At 53.5% G+C, this 25,073-nt stretch overlaps 1 protein-coding gene across 6 annotated transcripts in view; it reads left to right on the top strand.

Moving 5' to 3' along the window:
• The window catches only part of RIPOR3 (RIPOR family member 3), a 105,977-nt gene that overhangs the window by 72,221 nt on the left and 8,683 nt on the right, over window positions 1-25,073 (top strand). For 5 of the 6 annotated variants that reach the window (XM_054466686.1, XM_054466687.2, XM_063659339.1 and 2 more), the window contains exons 4-16: window positions 3,567-3,645; window positions 8,475-8,498; window positions 8,789-8,842; window positions 10,215-10,364; window positions 10,579-10,642; window positions 10,980-11,023; window positions 11,197-11,322; window positions 11,401-11,546; window positions 15,160-15,289; window positions 17,275-17,847; window positions 22,202-22,332; window positions 23,642-23,765; window positions 24,402-24,537. In XM_054466686.1, the coding sequence (XP_054322661.1) occupies window positions 3,567-3,645; window positions 8,475-8,498; window positions 8,789-8,842; window positions 10,215-10,364; window positions 10,579-10,642; window positions 10,980-11,023; window positions 11,197-11,322; window positions 11,401-11,546; window positions 15,160-15,289; window positions 17,275-17,847; window positions 22,202-22,332; window positions 23,642-23,765; window positions 24,402-24,537 (1,781 nt within the window). The remainder of the gene's footprint in view (window positions 1-3,566; window positions 3,646-8,474; window positions 8,499-8,788; window positions 8,843-10,214; window positions 10,365-10,578; window positions 10,643-10,979; window positions 11,024-11,196; window positions 11,323-11,400; window positions 11,547-15,159; window positions 15,290-17,274; window positions 17,848-22,201; window positions 22,333-23,641; window positions 23,766-24,401; window positions 24,538-25,073) is intronic. The other variant, XM_063659340.1, reaches the window with a different exon arrangement.

Genomic DNA, 25,073 nt, shown 5'->3' with positions numbered 1-25,073 from the left:
AGCCTGCACTGTGAGCTCACACACGCAGGAGGTCAGGGCGGTGAGTGTTTGAGTGAAGGAGAGACTTGCTCAGAGACCAACTGATGAGCTGGACTGAGGCCTGCACAGGAAGAATGAGTCACTCCACAAATTTTTTTTTTTTTTTTTTTTTTTTGAGATGGAGTCTCGCTCTGTTGCCCAGGATCAAGTGCAGTGGCGCAATCTCTGCTCACTGCAACCTCTGCCTCTGGGGTTCAAGCAATTCTCCTGCCTCAGCCTCCCAACTAGCTGGGACTACAGGTGCGCACCACCACACCCGGCTAATATTTTGTTTTTTGGTTTTTAGTTTTTTGTTTTTTTTTTTTTTGAGACGGAGTTTCGCTCTTGTTGCCCAGGCTGAAGGGCAATGGTGTGATCTCGGCTTACTGCAACCTCCGCCTCCTGGGTTCAAGCGTGAGCCACCACGCCCGGCCTAGCCTCCTTATTTTACAGATGAGAAAGCAGAGGCTGAGAGTAGCTCTGCCTCAGCCTATCGAGTAGCTGGGATTACAGGCGCCTGCCACCACGCCTGGCTAACTTTTTGTATTTTTAGTAGAGATAGGGTTTCACCACGTTGGCCAGGCTGGTCTCGAACTCCTGACCTCAGGTGATCCGTCCATCTCAGCCTCCCAGAGTGCTGAGATTACAGGTGTGAGCCACCGCGCCCAGCCAATATTTTGTATTTTTAGTAGAGACGTGGTTTCGCCATGTTGGCCAGGCTGGTCTTGAACTCCTGACTCAAGTGATCTGCCTGCCTTGGCCTCCCAAAGTGCTGGGATTACAGACATAAGCCACTGTGCCCAGCCCACAAATATTTATTGGGCTTACAGAGTTTCAGGCCAGGGGACAGAAGTAAACTAAACACACAAAATCCCTACCTCCTGCGGAGCTGACTCCTAGTGGTGGAGAGACAGACAATACATGATACAGAAAAGAAAAGTACAGAGAATATCAGATCGGGGTAAGGACCACAGAGGAAAACAGTCCAGGGTAAGAAGGCGGAGGCAGGGAGGGTTCATTTTAAATTGGGCAGTTGGAAGGAAGGTCTTGCTAAGAAGGTGACATTGGAGCACACGCCTGAAGGGGTGGAGTGAGCCGTGCAGGTAACGGGAAAAGAACAATCCAGGCCAGGGTAGCCACATACACAAAGGCCCTGGGGCGCAGCAAGGAGGCCAGCGTGGCTAGAGCCAAAGAAAAGAGGATGAGGTCACGGGGCAATGGGGACCAGATGACAGGGGGCCTTGTGGGCCAAAGAGTGGTTTCTGGAGTGATTTTCCCCAGATATAGTGGTACTTAGACCCTAAATTTTCTCTCCTACTTACGCCTTTTTTTTTTTTTTTTTTTTTTTGAGACAGAGTCTCACTCTGTCACCCAGGCTGGAGTGCGGTGGCGTGATCTCAGCTCACCGCAACCTCCGCCTCCTGGGTTCAAGCTATTCTCCTGCCTCAGCCTTCTGAGGAGCTGGGACTACAGGAATCTGCCACCATGCCCAGATAATTTTTTTTTTTTTGTATTTTTAATAGAACGGGGTTTCACCGTATTGGTCAGGATGGTCTTGAACTCCTGACCTTGTGATCCACCTGCCTCGGCTTCCCAAAGTGCTGGGATTACAGGCATAAGCCACCATGCCCAGCCCCTACATCTCTTATTTATAGATGGGGCACCCCAAAGAGGAACGAGAGTCAAGTAAAAGTTGAAACCAGGCTGGGCGCGGTGGGCCTGTAATCTTAGCACTTTAGGAGGCGGAGGCAGGCAGATCACGAATTCAGGAGTTTGAGACCAGCGTGGCCAACATGTTGAAACCCCGTCTCTACTAAAAATACAAAATTAGCTGGCGTGGTGGGGCCTGCCTGTAATCCCAGCTACTCGGGAGGCTGAGGCAGGAGAATCACTTGAACCCGGGAGGTGGGGGTTGTGGTGAGCCAAGATCGCATCATTGCGCTCCAGCATAAGAGACAGAGCAAGACTCAAAAAAAAAAAAAAAAAAAAAAAAGGGAAACCACCTTAGAATGAAATGGTTTTCAAAATAGACATCCTTGGCCGGGCACAGCGGTGGCCACCCTGTAATCCCAGCACTTTGGGAGGCCGAGGCAGGCAGATTCCTTGAGCCTAGGAGTTCAAGACCAGCATGGCAATATGGCAAAACCCTGTAGAGGTGGAGGCTGCAGCGAGCTGGGATTGTGCAGAGTGGGAGTTGGGATGTGCATGGAGGGTAGAGCATGTTTCTGAAGGGCAGATTTTGTGTCCTTTAAGGACCACATGTTTGAGACTTGTCTGTGGCCAAGGCAGCCCCTTCTTCCCAGAGAGCTCAACACCTCAGTGAGTAGCAGTCTGGCAGAAGCTATCTTTTCCACATTTGAGGTGGTGTCAGTAGAGCCCAGAGAGGGTGAGTGACCTTCCTGGGGTGACTCAGCAAATCCAGCAAGATGGGACTCCCTGCCTCAGCCCCCAAATCTAGACACCCCCCCGACCTTTTTTTTTTTTGGAATGGAGTCTCACTCTGTTGCCCAGGTGGGGTGCAGTGGCGCAATCTCAGCTCACTGCAACCTCTGCCTCCCGGGTTCAAGCAATTCTCCTGCTTCAGCCTCCCGAGTAGCTGGGACTACAGGTGTGTGCCACTATGCCCGGCTAAGTTTTTGTATTTTTAGGAGAGATGGGGTTTCACTGTGTTAGCCAGGATGGTCTCGATCACCTGACCTTATGATCCTCCCACCTCGGCCTCCCAAAGTGCTAGGATTACAGGCGTGAGCCACCGCACCCAGCCTAGACCCTTGACCCTGAGGGAGATGTGCCATGATGACCTCCCCATGAGCTGGGCCCCACCTTGGGAGGGGGTATAACATGGGGATGAAGATTTTGGGCTCAGAAGGCCACTGTGTGGTTTCAGACCTGGGTTCAGCCTCTTCTCTGCTGTGTGACCAGGGCTGGGGTACTTGCTGCCTTCAAGGCCTAGTTTGTCTATCTTTAAAATACACATACTAGGTTGGGCGCGGTAGCTCACGCCTGTAATCCCAGCGCTTTTGGAGGCCAAGGCAGACAGATCACCTGAGGTCAAGGAGTTTGAGACCAGCCTGGCCAACATGGTGAAACCCCGTCTCTACTAAAAATACAAAAATCAGCCAGGTGTGGTGGCATACACCTGTAGTCCCAGCTGTTCAAGAGGCTGAGATATAAGAATCACTTGAACCCAGGAGGTAGAGGTTGCAGTGAGCTGTGATCACACCACTGCACTCCAGCCTGGGCGAGAAAGGGGGACCTTGTCTCAAACAATAAGTAAGTAAAGAAAGAAAGAAAGAAAGAAAATGCATATAACAGTAGAACCTACTTGTGGGCCTGGTGGGGGAATTAACTAGGAACTTCCCTGTAACCAATTTTGCGTGGTGCTAGGCACACAGCCCCCAGTGTGAGGGGGCCGGGCTTCCTACCTGCCTCTGAGCCCCGCTGAGCCCCGTGTCTGCTCTCCACGTGGGGACATTGTCCATTTGGCCTGCTTCCTTTCCCTTTCTTGTTCCTCTTCCATTTGAAACTCTTCCTCGCTTTCCTTGCAGGGAGTATTTGTGTGTGCAGCAGGCTGAGCTGGACCACCTGTCTGGACGCCACAAAGACACCAGGAGGAATTCCAGGCTGGTGAGACCCCTCCCTGCCTGCTTCCCACCCAGATAGCCTTAGCCAGGAGTAAAACATAAACCCTGCGTTCCCCCTAGCCTATGTCACGGTGTGACTCTTTCTCAGAACTAGAGGTTTATGGAATAGCCTCTTCACGTTGTGCTGAGTTAACCTCACTTTGGCACGTACAGCAGTTCACATGTTTTAGGCCCATGTCACACTCTCTCTCGGTTCTAGAAGTAACGCTAAGGTGGGCAGTGTATGGAGGTGCATTTCTTTTAGGTGGTCCTATTTTATAGACCTTGGCCATCAGGTGACCTGGACTTGGGATGGCTTCTGTAATGCCAGGAAAGTGGGTCAGGCGTCACATCTTGGGTATGTCACAGTGGCCTCTGCCGCTGTCCTTGATGAAGCCTGCGTGTTCCTTCAATGCCCAGCTGACAGGCAGCGTTTCCTGCTATCATCAGGGCAGCGTCTTTTTTTTTTTTTTTTTGAGACAAGATTTCCCTTTGTTGTCCAGGCTGGAGTGCAGTGGCACAATCCCGGCTCACTGCAACCTCCACCTCCTGGGCTCAAGCGATCCTTTTACCTCAGCCTCCCAAGTAACTGAGACTACAGGCGTGCACCACCATGCCCAGCTAATTTTTAAAATTTTTTTGTAGATACAGGGTCTCATCATGTTGCCTAGGCTGGTCTTGAACTCCTGGGCTCCAGCAATCCTCCTGTGTCGGCCTCCCAAAGTGTTGGGATTACAGGTGTGAGGCACTGTGCCAGCCAAGGCAGTGTCTTTGAGGCTGGCCCTGGGCCCTGTGTTGCCCAAGGCTCACCTGCTCTGGTTTTTTGCCTCTCCCTTAGCAGAGACAGACTTAGCAAAACACACACACACACACACACACACACACACACACTCTCACAAATAGCATGCCCCATTAAATTTGTTTGTTTTGTTTTGTTTTGTTTTTGAGATGGAGTCTCACTCTGTTGCTCAGGCTGGAGTGCAGTGGCATGATATTGGCTCGCTGCAACCTCTGCCTCCCAGATTCAAGCGATTGTCCTGCCTCAGCCTCCTGAGTAGCTGGGATTACAGCTACTGTGGTGGTGGGATTACCTGCCACCACACCCAGCTGTTTTTTCACATTTTTAGTAGAGACAAGGTTTCACCATGTTGGCCAAGCTGGTCTTAAACTCCTGACCTCTAGTGATTCGCCTGCCTCAGCCTCCCAAAGTTCTGGGATTACAGGCATGAGCCACTGTGCCCAGTCTCCCATTAAACTGGTTTTTCAGACAAATCACAAATTTGTTTAGGTATAAGTATATCCCATGTAATCTTTGGGACATACTTATGCTAAAATAATTGTTCCTTGTTGATTGGAAATTTTAATTTTAATTAGGTGTCCTGTATTTTATCTGGTGACACTGCTAGGATCCCATTGCTCAGGGACTTCATCCTTTCAGCAGGAGGATCTTCCTTTCATCTGGGAAGTCTCTCCGCTGCTGCCTTGCGAAAACCCCACATGTCCTTAATGAATTAGATTTGGAAACAAAAGCAAGGATGCTTTGCTGCTGTGGGATTCTCCCAGCCAGTGTTTCCCAGAATCCCTCTTCCAAAGCACCAACGTGCAGAGCAGGCCACCAGCTTGACTGAGGGACTGGGAAAGCGAGAAGATGAGTTTTTCTACCAAAATAGCATCCAGTGGCTCAGCACAGTGGCTCACGCCTGTAATCTCAGCACTTTGGGAGGCCGAGGCGGGTGCATCACTTGAGATCAGGAGTTTGAGACCAGCCTGGCCAACATGGTGAAACCCCATCTCTACTAAAAATACAAAAATTAGCCAGGCATGGTGGTGGGTACCTGTAGTCCCAGCTACTCGGGAGGCTGAGGCAGGAGAATAGCTTGAACCCAGGAAGCGGAGGATGAAGTGAGGTGAGATCGTACCACTGCACTCCAGCCTGGACGATAGAGCCAGGCTCTGTTTCAATGAATGAATGAATGAATGAATGAATGAGTGAATGAATGAATGAATGAATGAATGGAATAAGCAAGAGGCCGTCTCTGTATCCTGGCTCCAGCAGAAAGGGCCTCAGGGTGGGCAGGGTGGGGTAAGCAAGGACCCAGCCTTATGCGTGTGCCAGGGACTTGGGGAGGGAAAGGCCTGCCAAGCTCAGCATGCTTCACCCTTAGTGGGCGGTTGTGCAGGTGACCAGCAGCAGATGGTGGGAGGAGGTGCTGCCAAGATCTCACCCAGCTCCAGCACCCGCCCCTCTTCTCACACGAGTGCAGTGAGTCTCACCTCGTGGACTTCGTTTCCCATTCTTTCTGTTCTAGAAGTAACTCTAAAGTAGGCAAGAGTATAAATACTTGTATGTTTTAGCTGCTCCCATGTCATAGATGGGCACACTGAGGCCAGGGCACAGTGACCGCACTGGAGCCACACAGCAAGATGCCCATGTCGAGTCCGGCTCCCATGACACTGCTGGTTCTCATTGAAACAAGATGTTGGTTTTCAAGACGTTGCTGGGTAGTCACTCTTCTTTTCAAAGGCTTGGGATCTTTCCTTTTTGTTTATTTCTTTTTTTTCTTTTCTTTTTTTTTTCTTTCGGGATGGAGTCTCGCTTTGTCACCCAGGCTGGAGTGCAGCATCATGATCTCCATTCACTGCAACCTCTGCCTCCCAGGTTCAAGTGATTCTCCTGCCTCAGCCTCCTGAGTAGCTAGGATTACAGGCACACATAATCATGCCAGGATAATTTTTGTATTTTTTATTTAGTAGAGAGGGGGTTTCACCATGTTGGCCAGGCTGGTCTTGAACTCCTGACCTCAGGTGATCCACTCACCTCGGCCTCCCAAAATGCTAGGATTATATGCATGAGCCACCACGCCCATCCTATTTCTTTATTTCTTAAATGGAGTTTTAATTGTGTCTTAATTTTTAAAAGATTTTATTTATTTATTCTTAAAGTGACAAGGTCTTACTCTGTCACCCAGGGTGAAGTGCAGTGGTACGATCATAGCTCTCCGTAACCTCGAACTCCTGGGCTCAAGCAATCCTCTTACCTCAGCCTCTCAAGTAGCTGGGACTACAGGTGTGTGCCACCATGCCCAGCTAATTTTTAAATTTTTTGTAGGGATGGGGTCTTGCTATGTTGCCCAGACTGGTCTTGAATGCCTGGGCTCAAGTGATCCTCCTGCCTTGGCCTCCCAAAGTGCTAGGATTACAGGTGTGAGCCACTTCACCTGGCTTAAATGGAATTTTTATTTCATTATCGCATATGTACAATTCCACATAAATACATACATGGGACTTTTTGGGGTCGAATCCTTCTTTCTCTCTCGATTGACGCCCTCCTCTATTCAATCTTCTGTGTCCCACCCTGTTTAACCCTTGAGAACAATCTTGTATTGATCTTTCCATATTTTTCTCTCTGATCACATAATCATGTAAATGTGTTTAGCAGTTGTGAGTTAAAATTGTCTTACAAAAATGAAATGTCAATTTACATACTCTCCTACAGCTTACTTTTCCTCCCAGGTGGATCTGCAACCCCATGGTAACCCCTCCAGACCCAGACATAGTGACTCTAATCTCCACTGGAAATTAACAGCCAGTGAAAATTAGAGTCACTATATTTTAAAATTAGAGTCACTTAAAAAACAAGAGTTTTTTAAACATTTGTTTAAAAAAAGGTTTCTTGGCCACCCTTGTTCATGTACATATTGTCTGTGGCCTGCTTTCCCACTAAGATGGCAGAGTTGCTTAGTTAGGACAAAACTTTGACCCTGATGAATTTAACCCCACAGGCAGGTACAGCTCTTCTCATGTCTTAGGTCCACTTCACACTCTCTTTCTTGGTTCTAGAAGTAACTCTAAGGTAGGCAAAGGTGTGTATGTTTTAGATGGTCCTACTTTTTTTTTTTTTTTTTTTTTTTTTTTTTTGAGATGGAGTCTTGCTCTGTCACCCAGGCTGGAGTACAGTGGCACGGTCTTGGATCACTGCAACCTCCACCTCTGAGGTTCAAGTGATTCTCCTGCCTCAAGTCTGGCAAGTAGCTGGGATTACAGGCATGCACCACCACGCCCAGCTACTTTTTATATTTTTAGTAGAGGTGGGGTTTCACCACGTTGGCCAGGCTGGTCTTAAACTCCTGACCTCAAGTGATCTGACCACCTCAGCCTCCCAAAGTGCTGGGATTACAGGCGTGAGCCACTGCGCCTGGCCAGGATGGTCCTACTTTATAGATCTTGGCATGGGGCGCCCTGGCCTGCCAAGCCTGAAATATTTACTTTCTGGCCCTTTACAAACCTATAGAAAGTTTTGCCTGCCCTGATGATATATTATTTGTCCTGGTCGCACCCTGGCCCCTGCAATGGATAGACTTAGGAATTCACCATTAAGGCTTGAACTTCTGTGCCCTGTGTCCCTCCCGCTTCCATCCCCCTCACGTTCTTTTGTCACAGCTGAGGCCATTCCTTCAATCCCAATGGTTCCCATTTTGTCAAGTGCCTACTGTGTCCTTTTTTCTACCTATGAGGTAGGCGCTTCTCCTACCTGCTTTACATAGGAGGAAATGGAGGCCCAGAGAGGTTGAATGACTTGCCTGGGACACACAGCTGGGAAATAGAAGAGCCACACCTAGAACTGCCTCATCCAATGTGCATGTGTTTAATCAGTGCTGTCCTTGGCGTGGACAGCAGTCTGCCGTTGGCAGAGGAAGGAGTGGGGGTGGCTGTAGACATGGCTTTCTGTCCTCTGACTCTGAGCTCAGGCGCCGCCAGCATAGAGCCTCATAGGCCTCGGAGGAACACGTGGGACTCTGACAGCTTCTTCCTCCCTCCTTTCCTCCCCCACAGGCTTTCTATTACGACCTGGACAAGGTGAGTCTGCATACGGTGAGTGAGGTGGGCTGGGCCTGGCTGGATGAGAATGACTGTGCCTCACTGCATCCTCCTGGCTGAACGATGGGCAGAATACCTGGGTTTCCCCTCCATTTTAGGAAGGGGAAGCCTGAGGCTCTGTGATGAGCCTTCCTCAGGGATGGTGAGGGGCTGGCCGGGCACTAAGCCCCATTCTCTGAGTTAGAACCTGCAGGAGTGTGGCAGGGGCAAGCGGGGCTGGCAGGTGGCCCAGGCGACTTTGCAAACATCTTCCCTTTTTCCGGGAGAAGCAAACGCGCTGTGTGGAAAGGCACATTCGGAAGATGGAGTTTCACATCAGCAAGGTCAGCCGGCTCATGGATGTTGCAGGGTGGGGTGGGGCAGTGCCAGCTTGCTGGGCCTCAGCTAGGTTAGCAGGAGCTGGGGAGGTGCCCTCGGAGCAGGGGTCAGGGCCTCTGGGTATGGGGCAGCTGCAGGAGACTAAGGATGAGCAAGGGCCTCAGGCCAGTTGAAGGACAGCAGGGGCTCAGCCCTGAGGTGGGAGTCAGGGGTCTCAGCCCCGTGGTGGGACTCCCTGAGGACCGTGTGGGCTGTTTCTTCAGTTTATACAGAAAGACCCCATGCTCAGTCTTAGATGGCTGGGAAGGTTGAGCCCTCCCAGCCCATTGTACAGATAGAAAAGCAGAGGTCCAGAGATGAACATGGGTTCGTCCAAGGTCGCATAGCAGAACCTTAAGCTTTAGAGTCTGCAAATGGTTTCATGATCTTGCCTTACTCCCCGCACTGCCCAGTGGGTGGCAGGTTATCACAAACTCACCTCCCATTTCACTGTTGAAAAACCAGGCAGAGGAGGTGAAGGGACAGATTCCCTTGTCCCTTTCACTCATTTTTGCTGTGCACACTGTGTGCCAGTCGCTGCCAGGAGCTGGGTATGCAGCAGGTGAGGCAGGGGTGGCAGGTGAGACGGGTGGCAGGTGAGGCAGGGGTGGCAGGGGTGGCAGGTGAGGCAGGGGTGGCAGGTGAGATGGGTGGCAGGTGAGACGGGTGGCAGGTGAGGCAGGGGTGGCAGGGGTGGCAGGTGAGGCAGGGGTGGCAGGTGAGACGGGTGGCAGGTGAGGCAGGGGTGGCAGGGGTGGCAGGTGAGGCAGTGGTGGCAGGGGTGGCAGGTGAGGCAGTGGTGGCAGGTGAGGCAGTGGTGGCAGTGGTGGCAGGTGAGGCAGTGGTGGCAGTGGTGGCAGGTGAGGCAGTGGTGGCAGGGGTGGCAGGTGAGGCAGTGGTGGCAGGGGTGGCAGGTGAGGCAGTGGTGGCAGGTGAGGCAGTGGTGGCAGGGGTGGCAGGGGCGGCAGGTGAGGCAGGGGCGGCAGGGGCGGCAGGTGAGGCAGGGGTGGCAGGTGAGACGGGTGGCAGGTGAGGCAGGGGTGGTAGGTGAGGCAGGGGCGGCAGGGGCGGCAGGTGAGGCAGGGGTGGTAGGTGAGGCGGGGGTGGCAGGTGAGGCAGGTGAGGCACATGTGGTCCCTGCCTATGGGGGTTCATGTTCTACTGGGGCCAGGGGTGACTGCTTTGAATGGAACTGGACAGGAAGTGACTGTCACCATGGTCTGGGCTAGCGGGGTGCTTAGCTCAGGGAGGGCCTCTCCCAGAGGGGAGAAGTCGACATGCAGGTGTGGGGCCGCCCCTCCGCGTGGGCAGTGCCACCAGCCCGTGTGCCCACCACAGGTGGACGAGCTGTACGAGGACTACTGCATCCAGTGCCGCCTGCGCGACGGCGCCTCCAGCATGCAGCGGGCGTTTGCCCAGTGCCCCCCGAGCCGCGCAGCCCGAGAGAGCCTGCAGGAGCTGGGCCGCAGCCTGCACGAGTGCGCCGAGGTGGGCAGGGCCAAGCTGGGCCGGGCAGCAGGGGCAGTGAGAGCTGGGCCGGCTAGTGGGGACATCGAGAGCTGGGCCAGAGGGTGCTGGAGGAGGTGTTCTGGGCCCCAAGGAGGCGTCTCTGCCTGTGGCCTCTGTCTGGCTGCAGGGACGGTTAGAGGCCCCTGTCGCCTAGCCCTGGGCAGCCAGCTGAGCCACCTCCGGGGCTTTGCAGGACATGTGGCTCATCGAGGGGGCCCTGGAGGTTCACCTGGGCGAGTTCCACATCAGGATGAAAGGTAACAGGGCTGAGAGGGGGTGGGCAGAGGCCTTCCTGGAGGCCCTGAGACTTCTGCTGAGGGGCGCAGGAATTGGCCAGAATCCCAGGGTTCTGAACCCAGCCCTGGCTTTTGCATCCATGTGACATGTGACCTCTGGCAAGTCCCACCCCTCTCTGAGCCTGGTGTGAGGGCCCAGCACCCTCTGTCCATTTTCCATCATGATGGTGTACCTCCCCCCCATCCTCACCCCACTGAAACTGAAAACTTATACTCGGGGGAACCCCAGAGAGGACCTGTGGTCCCAGGCCAGGGAGAGTGGATGGCGGAGGGGAGACTGGCCATGTCTGTGTTCCAGGCTTGGTGGGCTACGCGCGCCTCTGTCCCGGAGACCACTATGAGGTACGGCCACCCTCTGGGGTCAATCCTCAGGGCTCCCCACCAGGTCTTTGGGGGATGGGAGCTGCTGGGAACCAGGGTTGCGGCTGGGGCTCTGTCTGGCAGGGAGGGCCCTGGGCGGGCAGCAAGGGGACACCCACCTGGGCTGACGCGGCCCCTCTTGGGCTGGTTCACAGGTGCTCATGCGTCTGGGCCGCCAGCGTTGGAAGCTCAAGGGTCGGATTGAGTCAGATGACAGCCAGACCTGGGACGAAGAGGAGAAGGCCTTCATCCCCACGCTGCACGAGAACCTGGACATCAAGGTGGGGATGGGGCCCGGGGGCAGGGCTGGGGTGCCTGGGTGCTCGGCTCAGACACCACCCTCCAGCCCCCACCCCCAGGTGACGGAGTTGCGGGGCCTGGGCTCGCTGGCTGTGGGTGCAGTGACGTGTGACATCGCCGACTTCTTCACGACGAGGCCGCAAGTCATCGTGGTGGATATCACGGAGTTGGGTACCATCAAGCTGCAGCTGGAGGTGCAGTGGAAGTGAGTCCTACCCAGCCTGGGGAGAGCGGAGGCCTGGCCGGCTGCCTCTGGTGGCCTGGCCACACTCTGGCCCTGGGTTCCTGCACCAGCCTCCGCCGAGGGTGTCCCTGCCCTCGTGGCTCCTCATCTGTCCCTCACTCCTGCCCCTCAGTCAGGTCGAGGCCTAGACCTTCTCTGCAGCCCCTGCCTGCCTTTCCGGTTTTGCTTCCATTCTTGCTTCTGAACCCCTGGCTATTAAAGCCCCAGGGAAGGCTGGGGGACACTTTCCGGGGCCTCCTGGGCTTGGCTCCTTGGAGGAGGCTCACCTTTCCAGGAAGGCCCTCCTTGCTGCTCCCACCCCCTCATTCCTGGCCGACCCTGGCTGCCCCCCAGGCCCTGGGCTAAGCGGTCACCTGCGTCCCCTTCTCGGCTGCAGACCCATGAAGCCTATGTCCGTGAGATCACCCCCTGGACTGCATGCCCATGAGCGTGGAGGGCTCCAGAGCTCTCTGTTCTAAGGAAGCCTTGCATTTCCAGGGTGTTCCCTTCCTCCTCCTCAGCACAGGGGCAGCAGAACGGAGGGCTGAGGAGCCTCCTCTGCTCTGTGCTTGCTCTGGCCAGTTGGGGCTGGTCTCTCTCCTCTCTCCCTAGGGTGGGTGTCCGAGCTGGGGGTCACAGAGCTGCTGCCCTCTCCTTCGTGAGCTGGGTGAATTCTGTTGAGTGACCACCTGCACCCTCAGGGTCCTCACCTGTCTGGTAGGGCTGAGAATACCTCTCGCCCAGGGGCCCCTGAAGTGCACATGGTGGTGGGAAGCTCAGTGCCATCCAAGCCTAGGACCCAGGGTGCCTGCGGGTCTGCAGACACCCTGGGCAGAGAAGCGGGCACTTGCAGAGCCTCTGAGCTGTAGGCCTTCTGGTCAGGCCGGGCCCAGGTGCCACGAGCCAAGCCTTTGTGCAAATAATTATAAGTAAGTTTCTTCAAGGCAGGAGGGTCTATGGGGACCTACCTACTCCGAGTGCAAGGCTGGACACAGGCCAGGCTAAGCATCACGGGCCAGGCTGAGCATCACTTGCTTCGGTGCTCCCATGCGCTCGCCTGGATTCCCACCCTTCCCTGTGCATGTTCCACACAGGGGTTCTTCTGTAAGGGCACCCCTTTTACAGACAAGGGGTCTGAACCAAGTGTCGCCTGCTCATTGGCTGAGATTCTCAAAGGGGCCTCTAACTGGGGGTGTCCAGTTGTTACTGGTGGAGGGTCTTGACAATGAATTGTCCAAGTCTTTGGTGTTTTGAACAAAGACTTGAACAAAACGCAGAAAAGGAGCAGGGGAATGAAACGCAGGAATGAAACAGCAGGGCTTTATTAAAGCAAGAAAGCAGGTTGGGCGCAGTGGCTCACACCTATAATCCCAGCACTTTGGGAGGCCTAGGTGGGCAGATCACCTGAGGTCAGGAGTTTGAGACCAGCCTGGCCAACAAGGCGAAACCCTGTCTCTACTAAAAACACAAAAATTAGCCAGGTGTGGTGGCGCGGGCTTATAGTTTCAGCTACTTGGGAGGCTGAGGCAGGAGAATTGCTTGAACCTGGGAGGCGGAGGCTGCAGTGAGCCAAGATGGTGCCACTGCACTCCAGCCTGGGCAACAGAGCAAGACAATCTCAGGGAAAAAGAAAAAAAAAAAAAGGCAAGAAAGCACTCCGCAGGGTGGAAGTGGGCCTGAGCATGCGGCTCAAGGGCCTGGTTACAAAGTTTCTGGGCTTTAAGTACCCCGTTTGAGGTTCCTATGGGCTTCCCCTTTTCTGGATAAAGGATCTGGTCTGTGGTTAGAGGCTGAGGTGGATGGCGCCCTATGCAGATAGAGGGATGGTCTCTGTTTCGCCAGTGGCCCATCCATACCCTCCCTTTCCATCTGAGCTGTGGTGGAGGTGGGGGGGCTGTAGGGAGCATTGCCTTTGATCCTTTGCTACTCAGTGTGGGGAGACAGGGTTTTTCCTTTTGGGTTAGCTTTAGGAAGATTGCGTTAATTGGCCTTAGATTCCCTGTCCCTTCAGACCTTGGTGTTCTTCCTTGATTTAGCATGAGTTGGCCTGAGGTTTCCTGCCTCCAGATCCTGCTCTCCTGCTCACAGTCACTGTCCCTCACCATCTGGCTAAGGGCCCTCAGGGCGGTCAGAGTCTGAGAAATGTTTCCTTTTCTTTTTTTCTTTTTGAGACAGAGTCTCACTCTGTTGCCCAGGCTGGAGTGCAATGGCGCAATCTCGGCTCACTGCAACATCTGCCTCCCAGATTCAAGCGATTTCCCAGCCTCAGCCTCTCAAGTAGCTGGGATCACAGGTGCCCGCCACCATGCCCAGCTAATTTTTTTATATTTTTAGGAGAGATGGGGTTTCGCCATGTTGACCAGGCTGGTCTCGAACTCCTGACCTCAGGTGATCCACCCGCCTTGGCTTCCCAAAGTGCTGGGATTACAGGCATGAGCCACCGCGCCCAGCCTTGAGAAAGGTTTCTAAAGGGGTCGAGGCCATGTAACCTGGAGTTCCTAGGCTGCACCTGTGACCATGGGCAAGGCCCTGGCCTTGGAGGCCCAAGCTTCCATTTCCTGTTTTATTTTGCTTTTTTTTTTTTTTTTTTTGAGATAGAATCTTGCTCTGTTGCCCAGACTGGAGAGCAGTGGCATGATCTTGGCTCACTGCAGCCTCCACCTCCCAGGCTCAAGTGCTCCTTCCACCTCTGCCTCCTGAGTAGCTGGGACTACAAGTGTCCGTCGGTCAGCACATTAGCCCAGCTAATGTATTCATTTTTTGTAGAGACGGGGGTTTTGCCAGGTTATGCAGGCTGGTCTCGAACTCCTGAGCTCAAGTCATTTGCCTGCCTTGGCTTCCCGAAGTGTTGGGATTACAGGTGTGAGCCACCGCACCCGGCCCATTTCCTCTTAAATCCGTTAAGTACAGCGATGTCTGAAGAGTAAGCATCACTCTTAGTGATCTTTAAGGCTTTGGGGTCAGAGAAATCTGTGTGTGAATTCAGTTCCATCTTGCGTGGTTGGTTGTGACACTGCCCTAAGCAAGTCACTCATCTCTCAGAGCGTTCCTTTCCTCCCCTGTAAATAATTCTCCAGGCCACAGAGGGCTGTCTTGGGGGTGGAAATAAGGATTCGTGCAAGGAGTTTAGTAGAGGCTGGGCTCAGTGGCTCATGGCCTGTAATCCCAGCACTTTGGAAGGCTGAGGCAGGAGGATTGCTTGAGCCCAGGAGTTCGAGACCAGCCTGCGCAACATGGCAAGACCCTGTCTTTACAAAAAATAAAAATAAATTTTTAAAAATTAGTCCGACGTGGTGGTACATGCCTGTGGTCATAGCTACACAGGAGGCTGAGGCAGGAGGATCGCTTGAACCCAGGAGTTCAAGGATGCAGTGAGCTGTGATGGCACCATTGCATTCCAACCTGGGCATCAGAGCAAGACCCTGTCTCAAAAACAAGAAACAGTTTAGAGCAGAGCTCCTCGCGCACCATCCACGCTATTGTATTGTAAGATGAAGACCATCGACCTGTATAACCTAAGAGCCCTCTGGGCCGTCTGGGCCTGAAATGGCCTCTGGGCGCTGATGGCATTCTGGCCTTCTGTTCTCTCCTCCAGCCCGTTTGATACTGAGAGCTTCCTGGTGTCACCCAGCCCCACGGGCAAGTTTTCTATGGGCAGCAGGAAGGGCTCTTTGTACAACTGGACACCCCCGAGCACCCCCAGCTTCCGGGAGAGATACTACCTGGTGAGTGAGCCTTCCCTGGGGCAGGGCCGCTGTGGTCACCCTGGGATGGGGGCAGCACGCAGGAGCTGGGCTGAGTAGTCTGGCCCCCCCAGACATGGCAAGCCTCGGGCTCAGCTTCCGTTTGGAGCGATCCTGGGTGTTTTCCTGTGCGCTTTCTTCCTCTGCTGCCAGCCTCCATCCTAGCCTGGGTTCTGGGCTTGGCTGGTTCTTCAGGACATCAGCAATGGGCTCTCTGGATGGTTCTAGCACCCCAGCCATGGTCTTGGCCTTAATATATACATTTCTAGTAGTATTACCTGACAGAGTGCCCAGTAAAACATCTCTTTCCCGTGGTCTCCATGGATCAGGGTTCCCTCCTTAATGCCAATTCCTGTCATCAATTTCTTCCATATTCTTCCAGAGACAGCAATCCATCTACCAGCAAGTGTATGCACCTTTTTTTTTTTTTTTTTTTTTTTTTTTGAGACGGAGTTTCGCTCTTGTAGCCCAGGCTGGAGTGCAGTTGTGCAATCTCAGCTCACTGCAACCTCCACCTCTTCCCAGGTTCAGGCAATTCTCCTGCCTCAGCCTCCCGAGTAGCTGGGATTACAGGCACACGCCACCACATCTGGCTAATTTTCATATATTTAGTAGAGACGGGGTTTCACCATGTTAGCCAGGCTGGTCTTGAACTCCTGACGTCAGGTCGGCCTCCCAAAGTGCTGGGATTACAGGCATGAGCCACTGTGCCCAGCCCTCTCTGGACTTCAATTTCTGTATCAGAGAAGTGAGAATAACAGCACTGCCCTTATGGGATTGTTGTGAGAGTTAACTGAGTTAATGAACATCAACCATTATCATTGGTTCAGCTGATGAGAGGTAAGGGTTCGTGTCCGTGTACCCAGATTCACACTGTGGCACTGTACTCGCCACCCGTGTGGCCTGAGGGCTTCTCCAAGGTTAAGGCAGTGCTGCCCCCATGGGGTGTGGTGAGGGTAATGTGAAGGCTCTGGAATAGGGCCGGCAACCTCAGAATGCTTAATGACAGCTGCTGCTGTTTCTATGGTGTGTGTGTCACGCCCTTCATTCATTCATTCACTTCATTCATTCAAAACTAGGCTGGGCGCAGTGGCTCATGCCTGTAATCCCAGTACTTTGAGAGGCCAAGGCGGGTGGATCACCTGAGGTCAGGAGTTTGAGACCAGCCTGGCCAACATGGTGAAACCCTGTCTCTACTAAAAATACAAAAATTAGCCAGGCATCGTGGAGTGCCACTGTAATCCCAGCTACTCAGGAGGCTGAGGCAGGAGAATTGCTTGAGCCTGGGAGATGAAGGTTGTAGTGAGCCTAGATAGTGCCACTTCACTCTAGCCTGGGCAACAGAGCGAGACTATTTCAAAACAAAACAAAACACGAAACTATATGCCAGGCTCTGCTCCAGACCAGGCAAAGACTGTGCCCTCAGGGAGCTGAAATTCTACAGGGGAAACAGATGATATCAAAATCCGAGAAGTGCACAGCCAGCCCCAGGGGCGTAAGGACTGTGGGAGACAGCAGGAAGGGAAGGGGCCCACTGGGGCCAGGTAGAAATTGCCACTTAAAAAAGGCTGTCCAGGACAGGGTTCTCAGGAGAGGTGACACCTAAGTAAGGTCCTGAGGCGGCGAGGGCACAAGCCATGAAGGCACATGGGGAAGAGTGTTCTGGCGAGAGCACAGTCAGTGCAAAGGCCCTGAGGCAGGAACGTGGGGCCCAGCCCACAGGGCATGAGCAACAGTCAGGAGGCTGCCGATGCTGGGGGGAGTGAGTTGGAGGCGGGATGAGGGATAAGTGCAGAGAAGGGACAGGGTCTTGTCCGCGCCTCTGGGATGCTGGTCACCTCGGCAGGCCTCAGTCACCCTGAGAACATGGGCATGCAGAGCAGGTGTCTGTCAGGGGAAGCCCCTCTGGGGGACTTGCTGTGGTCCCTGGGGTGGCTGATGAGGCCGCTCTCGTGTCCCCTCTCCAGTCTGTCCTACAGCAGCCAACACAGCAGGCCTTGCTGCTAGGTGGCCCAAGGGCCACCTCCATCCTCAGCTACCTGTCTGACAGTGACCTCCGGGGCCCCAGCCTAAGAAGCCAGAGTCAGGAGCTGCCTGAGATGGACTCCTTCAGCTCTGAGGACCCCCGAGACACGGAGACCAGCACGTCAGCTTCCACCTCAGATGTGGGCTTCCTGCCCTTGGCCATCGGCCCCCACGCCTCCATTGAAGAGGAGGCTCGGGAGGACCCCCTGCCCCCAGGTCTCCTGCCGGAGATGGCCCACCTCTCTGGAGGCCCATTTGCAGAGCAGCCTGGCTGGAGGAACTTAGCAATGGAGAGCCGCAGCCTGCCACAGGGCTCCCTGTTCCACAACGGCACAGCCTCGAGTAGCCAGAATGGCCACGAAGAAGGGGCAACCAGGGACAGAGAGGACGGGCCTGGCGTGGCCCTCGAGGGGCCTCTGCAGGAGGTCCTGGAGTTGCTGAGGCCCACGGACTCCACGGAGCCCCAGCTCCAGGAGCTGGAGTACCAGGTCCTCAGCTTCCGGGACCGGCTGAAGGTATGCCCACCCCGCCCTGGGTGGCGGCCCTGCTTTGCTGATGGCATGATGACTGGGAGTGGTGGGCTCTGGGGCCACGCAGCCTGGGCCAGCATCCTGGCCTCACCTCTGTGTGACCTGAGTGGGCCGTGTCTCTCTGGGCCTTGGTTTCCTCATCTGGCAAGCGGGGATAACAACAGCCCTCATGGGGCTCAGGAAGATTCTAAGAGTTCACAGTAGATAGCTCATGCACATCCAGCCAGAACCTGGCCCCATCTCGCACCTTCTGACCTGGGTGGGCGGGGCTGTGGCTCGTGGCTACAAACCCAAACTTGGAGTGTTGTCAGGGTTGGAGCTGGCTCCGTGGAAGGCCCCACGCAGTTCCCTGTTTGCCTCATCCACGCACCCCGCACCGAACCTTCTCCTCCACAGGGCTCATACCCCGGGCCGTTCTCAGTTCACAGGAAGGCTTAGGTGGCAGGCGGCTTTCAGAGGCGCTGACCTAGGCAAATTATTACATTCTTCTCTTGTGTTTACACAAATTTGAATGTACATCAAAACAATGTATACCATTAGTACCTACTAATACATCAATTAAGGGTGTCCTTCCCTGAACACCCTCTTTTATTTTTTATGTATTTATTTTTTGAGATGGAGTCTTGCTCTGTTGCCCAGGCTGGAGTGTACTGGCGCAATCTCGGCTCACTGCAACCTCCTCCTCCCAGGTTCAAGCGATTCTCCTGCCTCAGCCTCCCGAGTAGCTGGGACTACAGGTGCTCACCACCACGCCTGGCTGATTTTTGTATTTTTAGTAAAGATGGGGTTTTGCCATGTTGGCCAGGCTGATCTCAAACTCCTGACCTCAAGTGATCTGCCTGCCTCAGTCTCCCAAAGTGCCAGGATTACAGGCGTGAGCCACTGCACCTGGCCTGGACACCCTCTTTTAAATGGCAACTCCCTCCTGGCCCCGGCAGGCCCATCCCTTCCTGCTCTGTGTTCCCACGGTCCTAATGCCCTCAGACTGGCGGTGTACTTCTCTGATTTTGCTGTTTTCGGTTTTCCCCTCTTTTGTGTAAGATACACTTTGGCACTGAAATAGTTAACAGCTCTCTTCAAACACATTTTATCGCCAACCACACCTCCAACAGGACAAATCAGCACAGGGGTAAAAAAGTTTAATTTCTCATTTTACATCCATAACTTTAAAAATATGTTCTGTTTACCACTGCTATGGCTGTTAAAAAGGACCTGCCTGAAAATTTCCAGAAAAAAATTTAAGAAATAATGCCAACTTTTTGGTACTTCTTGTTTTTCGTTTTTCTTGAGACAGGGTCTCACTCTCTTGCCCAGGCTGGAGTACAGTGGCGCAATCTTGGCTCACTGCAACCTCCGCCTCCTGGGATCACACGATCCTCCCCGCTCAGCCTCCTGAGTAGCTGAGGCTACAGGCACACATCACCATGCCTGGCTAATTTTGTTTATTTTTTGTAGAGACAGGGTCTCATTTTGTTGCCCAGGCTGGTCTCAAACTCCTGGACTCACGCAATCCTCCCGCCTCAGCCTCCCGAAGTGTTGGGATTACAGGCATGAGCCACCGCGCCTGTACCTGTTTTGTATTTTTTAACAGCCTTTTTTTGTAAACTAATTTGAGTCAGCATGCACATTTGTCACATACTTGTATTTTGAAAAATTACACCCAATTTACATTAAAATGTTAATGCCGCAATAATGTAATCATTTTAAACGTCTTTGAGGAACTTTTCTTTTTTTGGCAAACGAAGTCAGAACAATGCAAATTGATTACAGACCGTGGTTTTTAGTTTGACTTTCTGGAGAGAAATTACACACACACACATTTATGCAAATCTATGTGTATATGATGGTGGGCGTGGTGGCTCACATCTGTAATCCCAGCACTTTGGGAGGTCAAGGCAGGTGGATTGCTTGAGGCTAGGAGTTCAAGAGCAGCCTGGCCAACATGGCAAAACCCCATTTCTACTAAAAAGACAAAAAAATTAGCCGAGCGTGGTAGCGTGCGCCTGTAATCCCAGCTACTTGGGAGGCTGAGGCAGGAGAATCACTTGAACCCGGGAGGCGGAGGTTACAGTGAGCCAAGATCGCACCACTGCACTCCAGCCTGGGCAACAGAGCGAGACTCTCTCTCTCAAAAGAAAAAAAAATTGTGTGTGTGAGTGCATACATACACACATACATATACACGATTTATCCTCATTATTTGTGGATTCTGTATTTTGGAATTCACCTACTTGTTAAAATTTATTTCTAACCCCCAAATCAATACTTGAGGCAATTCCAAAGTGGGTTTTGGGGCCGGGCAGAGTGATAGAAAATCTGAGTTGCTCGAAGTGCACATTCCCACCTGAGGTCAAGCGAGGCAATGCTTTGCCTTCCTGTTTCAACGCCCAAATGGTAAACAAGTGTCCTCATGGTCTATTTAATGCCAAGTTTTTCAAGTTTTTGTGCTTTTTGTTGACAGTTTCACTGTTTAAATGCCTCCCAAGCCCAGAGCTTCAGGGCTGGCTGGTGTTCCTCAGTCCAGGAAGCCTGTGAAATGCCTTACGGAGAAAATGCGTGTTAGATGAGCTTCCTTCAGGCATGAGTTGTAGCGATGCTGGCTGTTGAGTTCAATGTTAATGAATCAAAAATAGCTTTTTTTTTTTTTCTTTTTTTTTGGAGACGGAGTCTCACTCTGTTGTCCAAGTTGGAGTGCAGTGGCACAATCTCGGCTCACTGCAACCTCCACCTCCTGGGTTCAAGTGATTCTCTTGCCTCAGCCTCCCTAGTACCTGGGGTTACAGGCACCTATCATGCTTGGCTAATTTTTGTATTTTTAGTAGAGATGGGGTTTCACTACGTTGGCTAGGCTGGTCTTGAACTCCTGACATCAGGTGATCCACCTGCCTCGGCCTCCCAGAGTGCTGGGATTACAGGCGTGAGCCACCACACCCGGCCAACAATAGCTATTAAATAAGGCATCTTTAAACCGAAAGACACGTACAAGGTTCTGTATTACTGAGTTGATAAAACTGCTGTGACCAGAGGTTCACAGGAACCTAACCCAGTATCTCCCTTAGGAGCAATGGTTCAGCTTTTGCTGATTCAGTTTTTTGCTGTGATTTTATAGAACATAACCACACCCCCCCCTCCTTTTTTTTTCTGAGATGGTGTCTTGCTCTGTCGCTCAGGCTGGAGTGCAGTGGCACAATCCTGGCTCACTGCAACTTCCGCCTCCCTGGTTGAAGCAATTCTCCTGCCTCAGCCTCCTGAGTAGCTGAGACTACAGGTCTGTGCCACCACACCTGGCTAATTTTTGTATTTTTAGTAGAGATGGGGTTTCATCATGTTGGCCAGGCTGGTCTTGAACTCCTGACCTCAAGTGATCCGCCCACCTTGGCCTCTAGAACATAACTACCTTGACTATTGAGAATCAGCAGTCTATATGCATGTGTGTATTGATACACACGTACATACACACGTATGCCTATATTTTTGTATTGGAAAATGTGATCCTTGCAACTAGCCTTGTTATTCCCTTCATCCTCAAGATTTTCCCTTTGGCTCCGCGGTTAGGATCCCGGTTTGGTTTTATGGCATCTGCTTGGGCTGTGCCTTGGCTGCAGTTTGTGTTGGACACAAGGCCTAGGTAGGGTGTGCTGGGAACGGTGGCAGGAACCAGCCCTGGAGCCAGCCACTAGTTGGGGACAAGACAGAAATCTCCAGGGAGGGAGCCGCCACTGGAGGCTCTGATGACTTGACCAGTGGTGGGTTGGTGGCCCCAACACTCTCCCTTAATCTGATGGGAAGAGAAACCCAACAGGGAGGAGGAACCTGGAGCCCACAGGCCTCTGAGCCTCGTGAAGAGGCATTTGCCTGACCTACACCATGTATTTAAAATACTACGAAATTTGTTGTTGGTATTTCAAAACTGGGCAGTTTCCCATAAAAATCCATGTTTTAGGGTTTTCTTAGAACTGGGCAATCTATGAGTGCGGCCCCCTCTTAGGGGAGGCACCTGCGCTCCTGCCTCCCCGGTCCCTGCTGGGGCCGCTCACTCACTCCTGCCACTGGCCTTGTCCCTGTGGGTGTTTGAGATACAGGGGAGGGTTTTCAGATCCGTCCCCCTCAAGATTCTGCTCCTACCTCGTCACAGACCATTCAGGAGGGACTTTGGTGAGGGTGCCATGCCCAGTGCCACGCCTTGGGCCAGCGGCTGGGCTTGTGCTGGGGGATGGTGTGTGGGATTGGGACTTGGGACCGGGACATTGCCCAGGTCTGCCGTGAGGCCCCTGGCCAGTGTCCTGGTCGGGTGGGTGGGGCCCGGTGCTGCCCTCAGGTCTGGCCACTTCATCCACAGCCCTGCAGAGCCCGGCAGGAGCATGCCTCGGCCGAGAGCCTGATGGAGTGCATCCTGGAGAGCTTCGCCTTCCTCAATGCCGACTTCGCCCCGGATGAGCTGTCCCTGTTTGGGGGCTCCCAGGGTCTCCGGTGAGTGCACCTCCTTCCAGCAGTGACCCAGTGGCCGGCACTCCCACCGGGTGACCCAAGCTCCACGTTTCCTGCCAGCCTCCCAGTCTGTTTCTCCCACTGTCCTTGGCTCAGCTCCTGTCATTCTATCGTGCACCCTTCCCCATGCCATCCCCACACATCCCCCACTTGGCTCAGAGCTGGTCCTCAGTGACCACGAAGTGGGTGAAATCACCCCAGCCTGGCCCTGAGCCTTCTGCTCCAAGGAACCAGCTTTTAGTATTATTTTTTAAACCTTAAAAAATAACCACCAAGTATATAGTAGAAGTTCTTTGAGGCCAGGCACAGTGGCTCACGCCTGTAATCCCAACACTTTGGGAGGCCGAGGCGGGCGGATCACCTGAGGTCAGGAGTTCGAGACCAGCCTGGCCAACATGGTGAAACCCCATCTCTACTAAAAATACAAAAATCAGCTGGGCATGGTGGTGAGAGCCTATAATCTCAGCTACTCGGGAGGCTGAGGCAGGAGAATCGCTTGGACCCGGGAGGCGGAGGTTGCGGTGAGCCAAGATGGTACCACTATACTCCAGCCTGGGCGAAAGTAAGACTCTGTCTCAAAAAAAGAAAAAGAAAAAAAGCTCTTAGCCCCTAACCAAGGTGCAGCAGTATCCAGTGCTGTTCCCTCTGTCCCACCGAAGGGCCCACACCTCCCATGACAGCTTCCCTCGAGGCTACGCAGCCTCACCTGCCCCAGCCCCCGAGGGCTTCTGCATCCACATCTCACCACATGGAAGAGCAGAGGCTCAATTCCTTCTCCTCGCCTCTCACAATCCCATGGAGGAGTGCGGTATTTCGTGCCACACTTGCTTCTGCCCTTCCTGAGTGGCTGTGAGTTGGGGCAGCAGGTCCAGCCTTTACCACGGAGCGGACTTGGTGTGAGGCGCTCTTGCTCACCATATTTCATGCACCCCTCACGGCCTTGAGTGTGGGGCTCCTGCCTCCCTTGACAGATGAGTCACCTGAGCCTTGGGGAGGCAGACTTGTCCAGCATCACAGAGCTAGGATGAGTTGGAATTGTCTTCTACCTCCACGAGACATCCTGGAAGACAATTGCTCGCCCTGCCTTCCCCAGACCCTTGGCCACACCGCCTCGCTCTGTTTCGAGTTGCTGCCGCCCTTTGTTCCTTTCCCCTTCCTCTTCAGTTGAACTCCCCGGGACCTGGAGTGGGCCTCCCTGACCTGGGGCTCGCTGGGAAGGGAGGGTTCCCCCACCCTCAGAGGGAGCTGAACTGCTAACCGGAATGGTCACCCAGTTCTCAATTCAACTCAGAAAGGACCGGCCTCTGCCCCCACCGTCATCACTGAAAGCCTCATCCAGGGAACTCACAGCCGGTGCCCCGGAGCTGGATGTGCTGCTGACGGTACACCTCCAAGTCTGCAAAGCTCTACTGCAGGTGGCTGGGCTAGGGGACTTGTCAGGGAGGGGCAGACAGGGGTTTGGAGTCCTCTTTGCAAAGGGCTCATCTTGAAGGTGGTGGGAAGCATGAAGGGGTGACAGACCTGCATCCTGGAAGCCTGTGAGACTGAGGCTATTCCCCAGTGGAAGAGGCAGACCAGGGTCTGGGTGAATACTCATATGGCTCTTACGCAGGCCAAGCCCTAAGCCAAAGGCTGTGGTGGTGACTCTCTCATCTATAGGTGCCAGAACCCTAATGCAAACTGGCTCAGCCAACAGGAAAATTTATGAGCTCATGGTATTGAAAGCCTCAGAGGTAGGCTTCAGGCCCGGCTGGATGCATGGTTTCAAATGCTATCAGAACTAGGTCTCTCTCAGTTCTGCTTTGCAATGTGGGTTGGCTTCACTTTCGGGCAGGTTGGTCCTCCTTCTAGGGGCAAAGGTGGTCCCTGGGAGCCCAGCCTGCATCCCATTAGCTCAGCCACCTTGGTGAAAGGGCAATCCCCAGATGACAGTCAGGGAGCTGCCCCCGGGACAGAAGAGATGGGCACAAGCAGGTGGGAGCCACAGCCGTAACGGCTGACCTCAGCGGGCATGTTCCATGCTAACCTCGAGCATCTGGGCTGCTTCCCAGAAACTGGCCTCCCCTAATTTATCAAGGCTGGTCCAGGAATGCCTCCTGGAAGAAGTGGCACAGCAAAAGCACGTTCTGGAGACACTTTCTGTCCTTGACTTTGAGAAAGTCGGCAAGGCAACATCCATTGAAGAGAGTAAGTAGCTGCCTGCCAGCCAGGGGCTGCCTGTGTGAACGGCACGGGGACGGGACCAAAGCTCGGGGAGCCTCTTCTCCCTTCCTAATAGCCAAAGTTAACCGGGGCCCACAGTGGAGGCTGTGGCTGGGCTGGGCTCAGAGATACACACTCTTTGCGGGGAGGTAAGGGAGGCAAGTCTTGGAGTTGCAGCACACTCTTCAGTCAGCTGTGTGACTCTAGGCAAATGATGCACCTCTCTGAGCCTCTGCTTCCCTATCTGTATAGCAGGGGGGCACTGCATAGGGTTCACTGAGGTGACCCCAGGCCATATTCAAGGTGCAGAATGTACCCTCAAACAGTAGCTGTGATCCCAGCTGTGCCTCTGCCCCATGGGACCTCCCCTCTCAGAAGGCCAGGTTCCTTGTCCATAAGGAGAGGCTGGTGACAGCAGCCCCTCCCAGGTTGTTGTGGGGACTGCAGGTGGTGGCCCCGGTAAGATGCTTAGAGCCAAAGCTGCTCACGTGTCACATGGGAATGCAGGGAAGGGACCTCGC

Source organism: Pongo pygmaeus, chromosome 21 (genome assembly GCF_028885625.2).
Source record: "Pongo pygmaeus isolate AG05252 chromosome 21, NHGRI_mPonPyg2-v2.0_pri, whole genome shotgun sequence".
NCBI classification, from domain to species: domain Eukaryota; kingdom Metazoa; phylum Chordata; class Mammalia; order Primates; family Hominidae; genus Pongo; species Pongo pygmaeus.
This window is presented reverse-complemented; position numbering and strand designations above follow the sequence as displayed.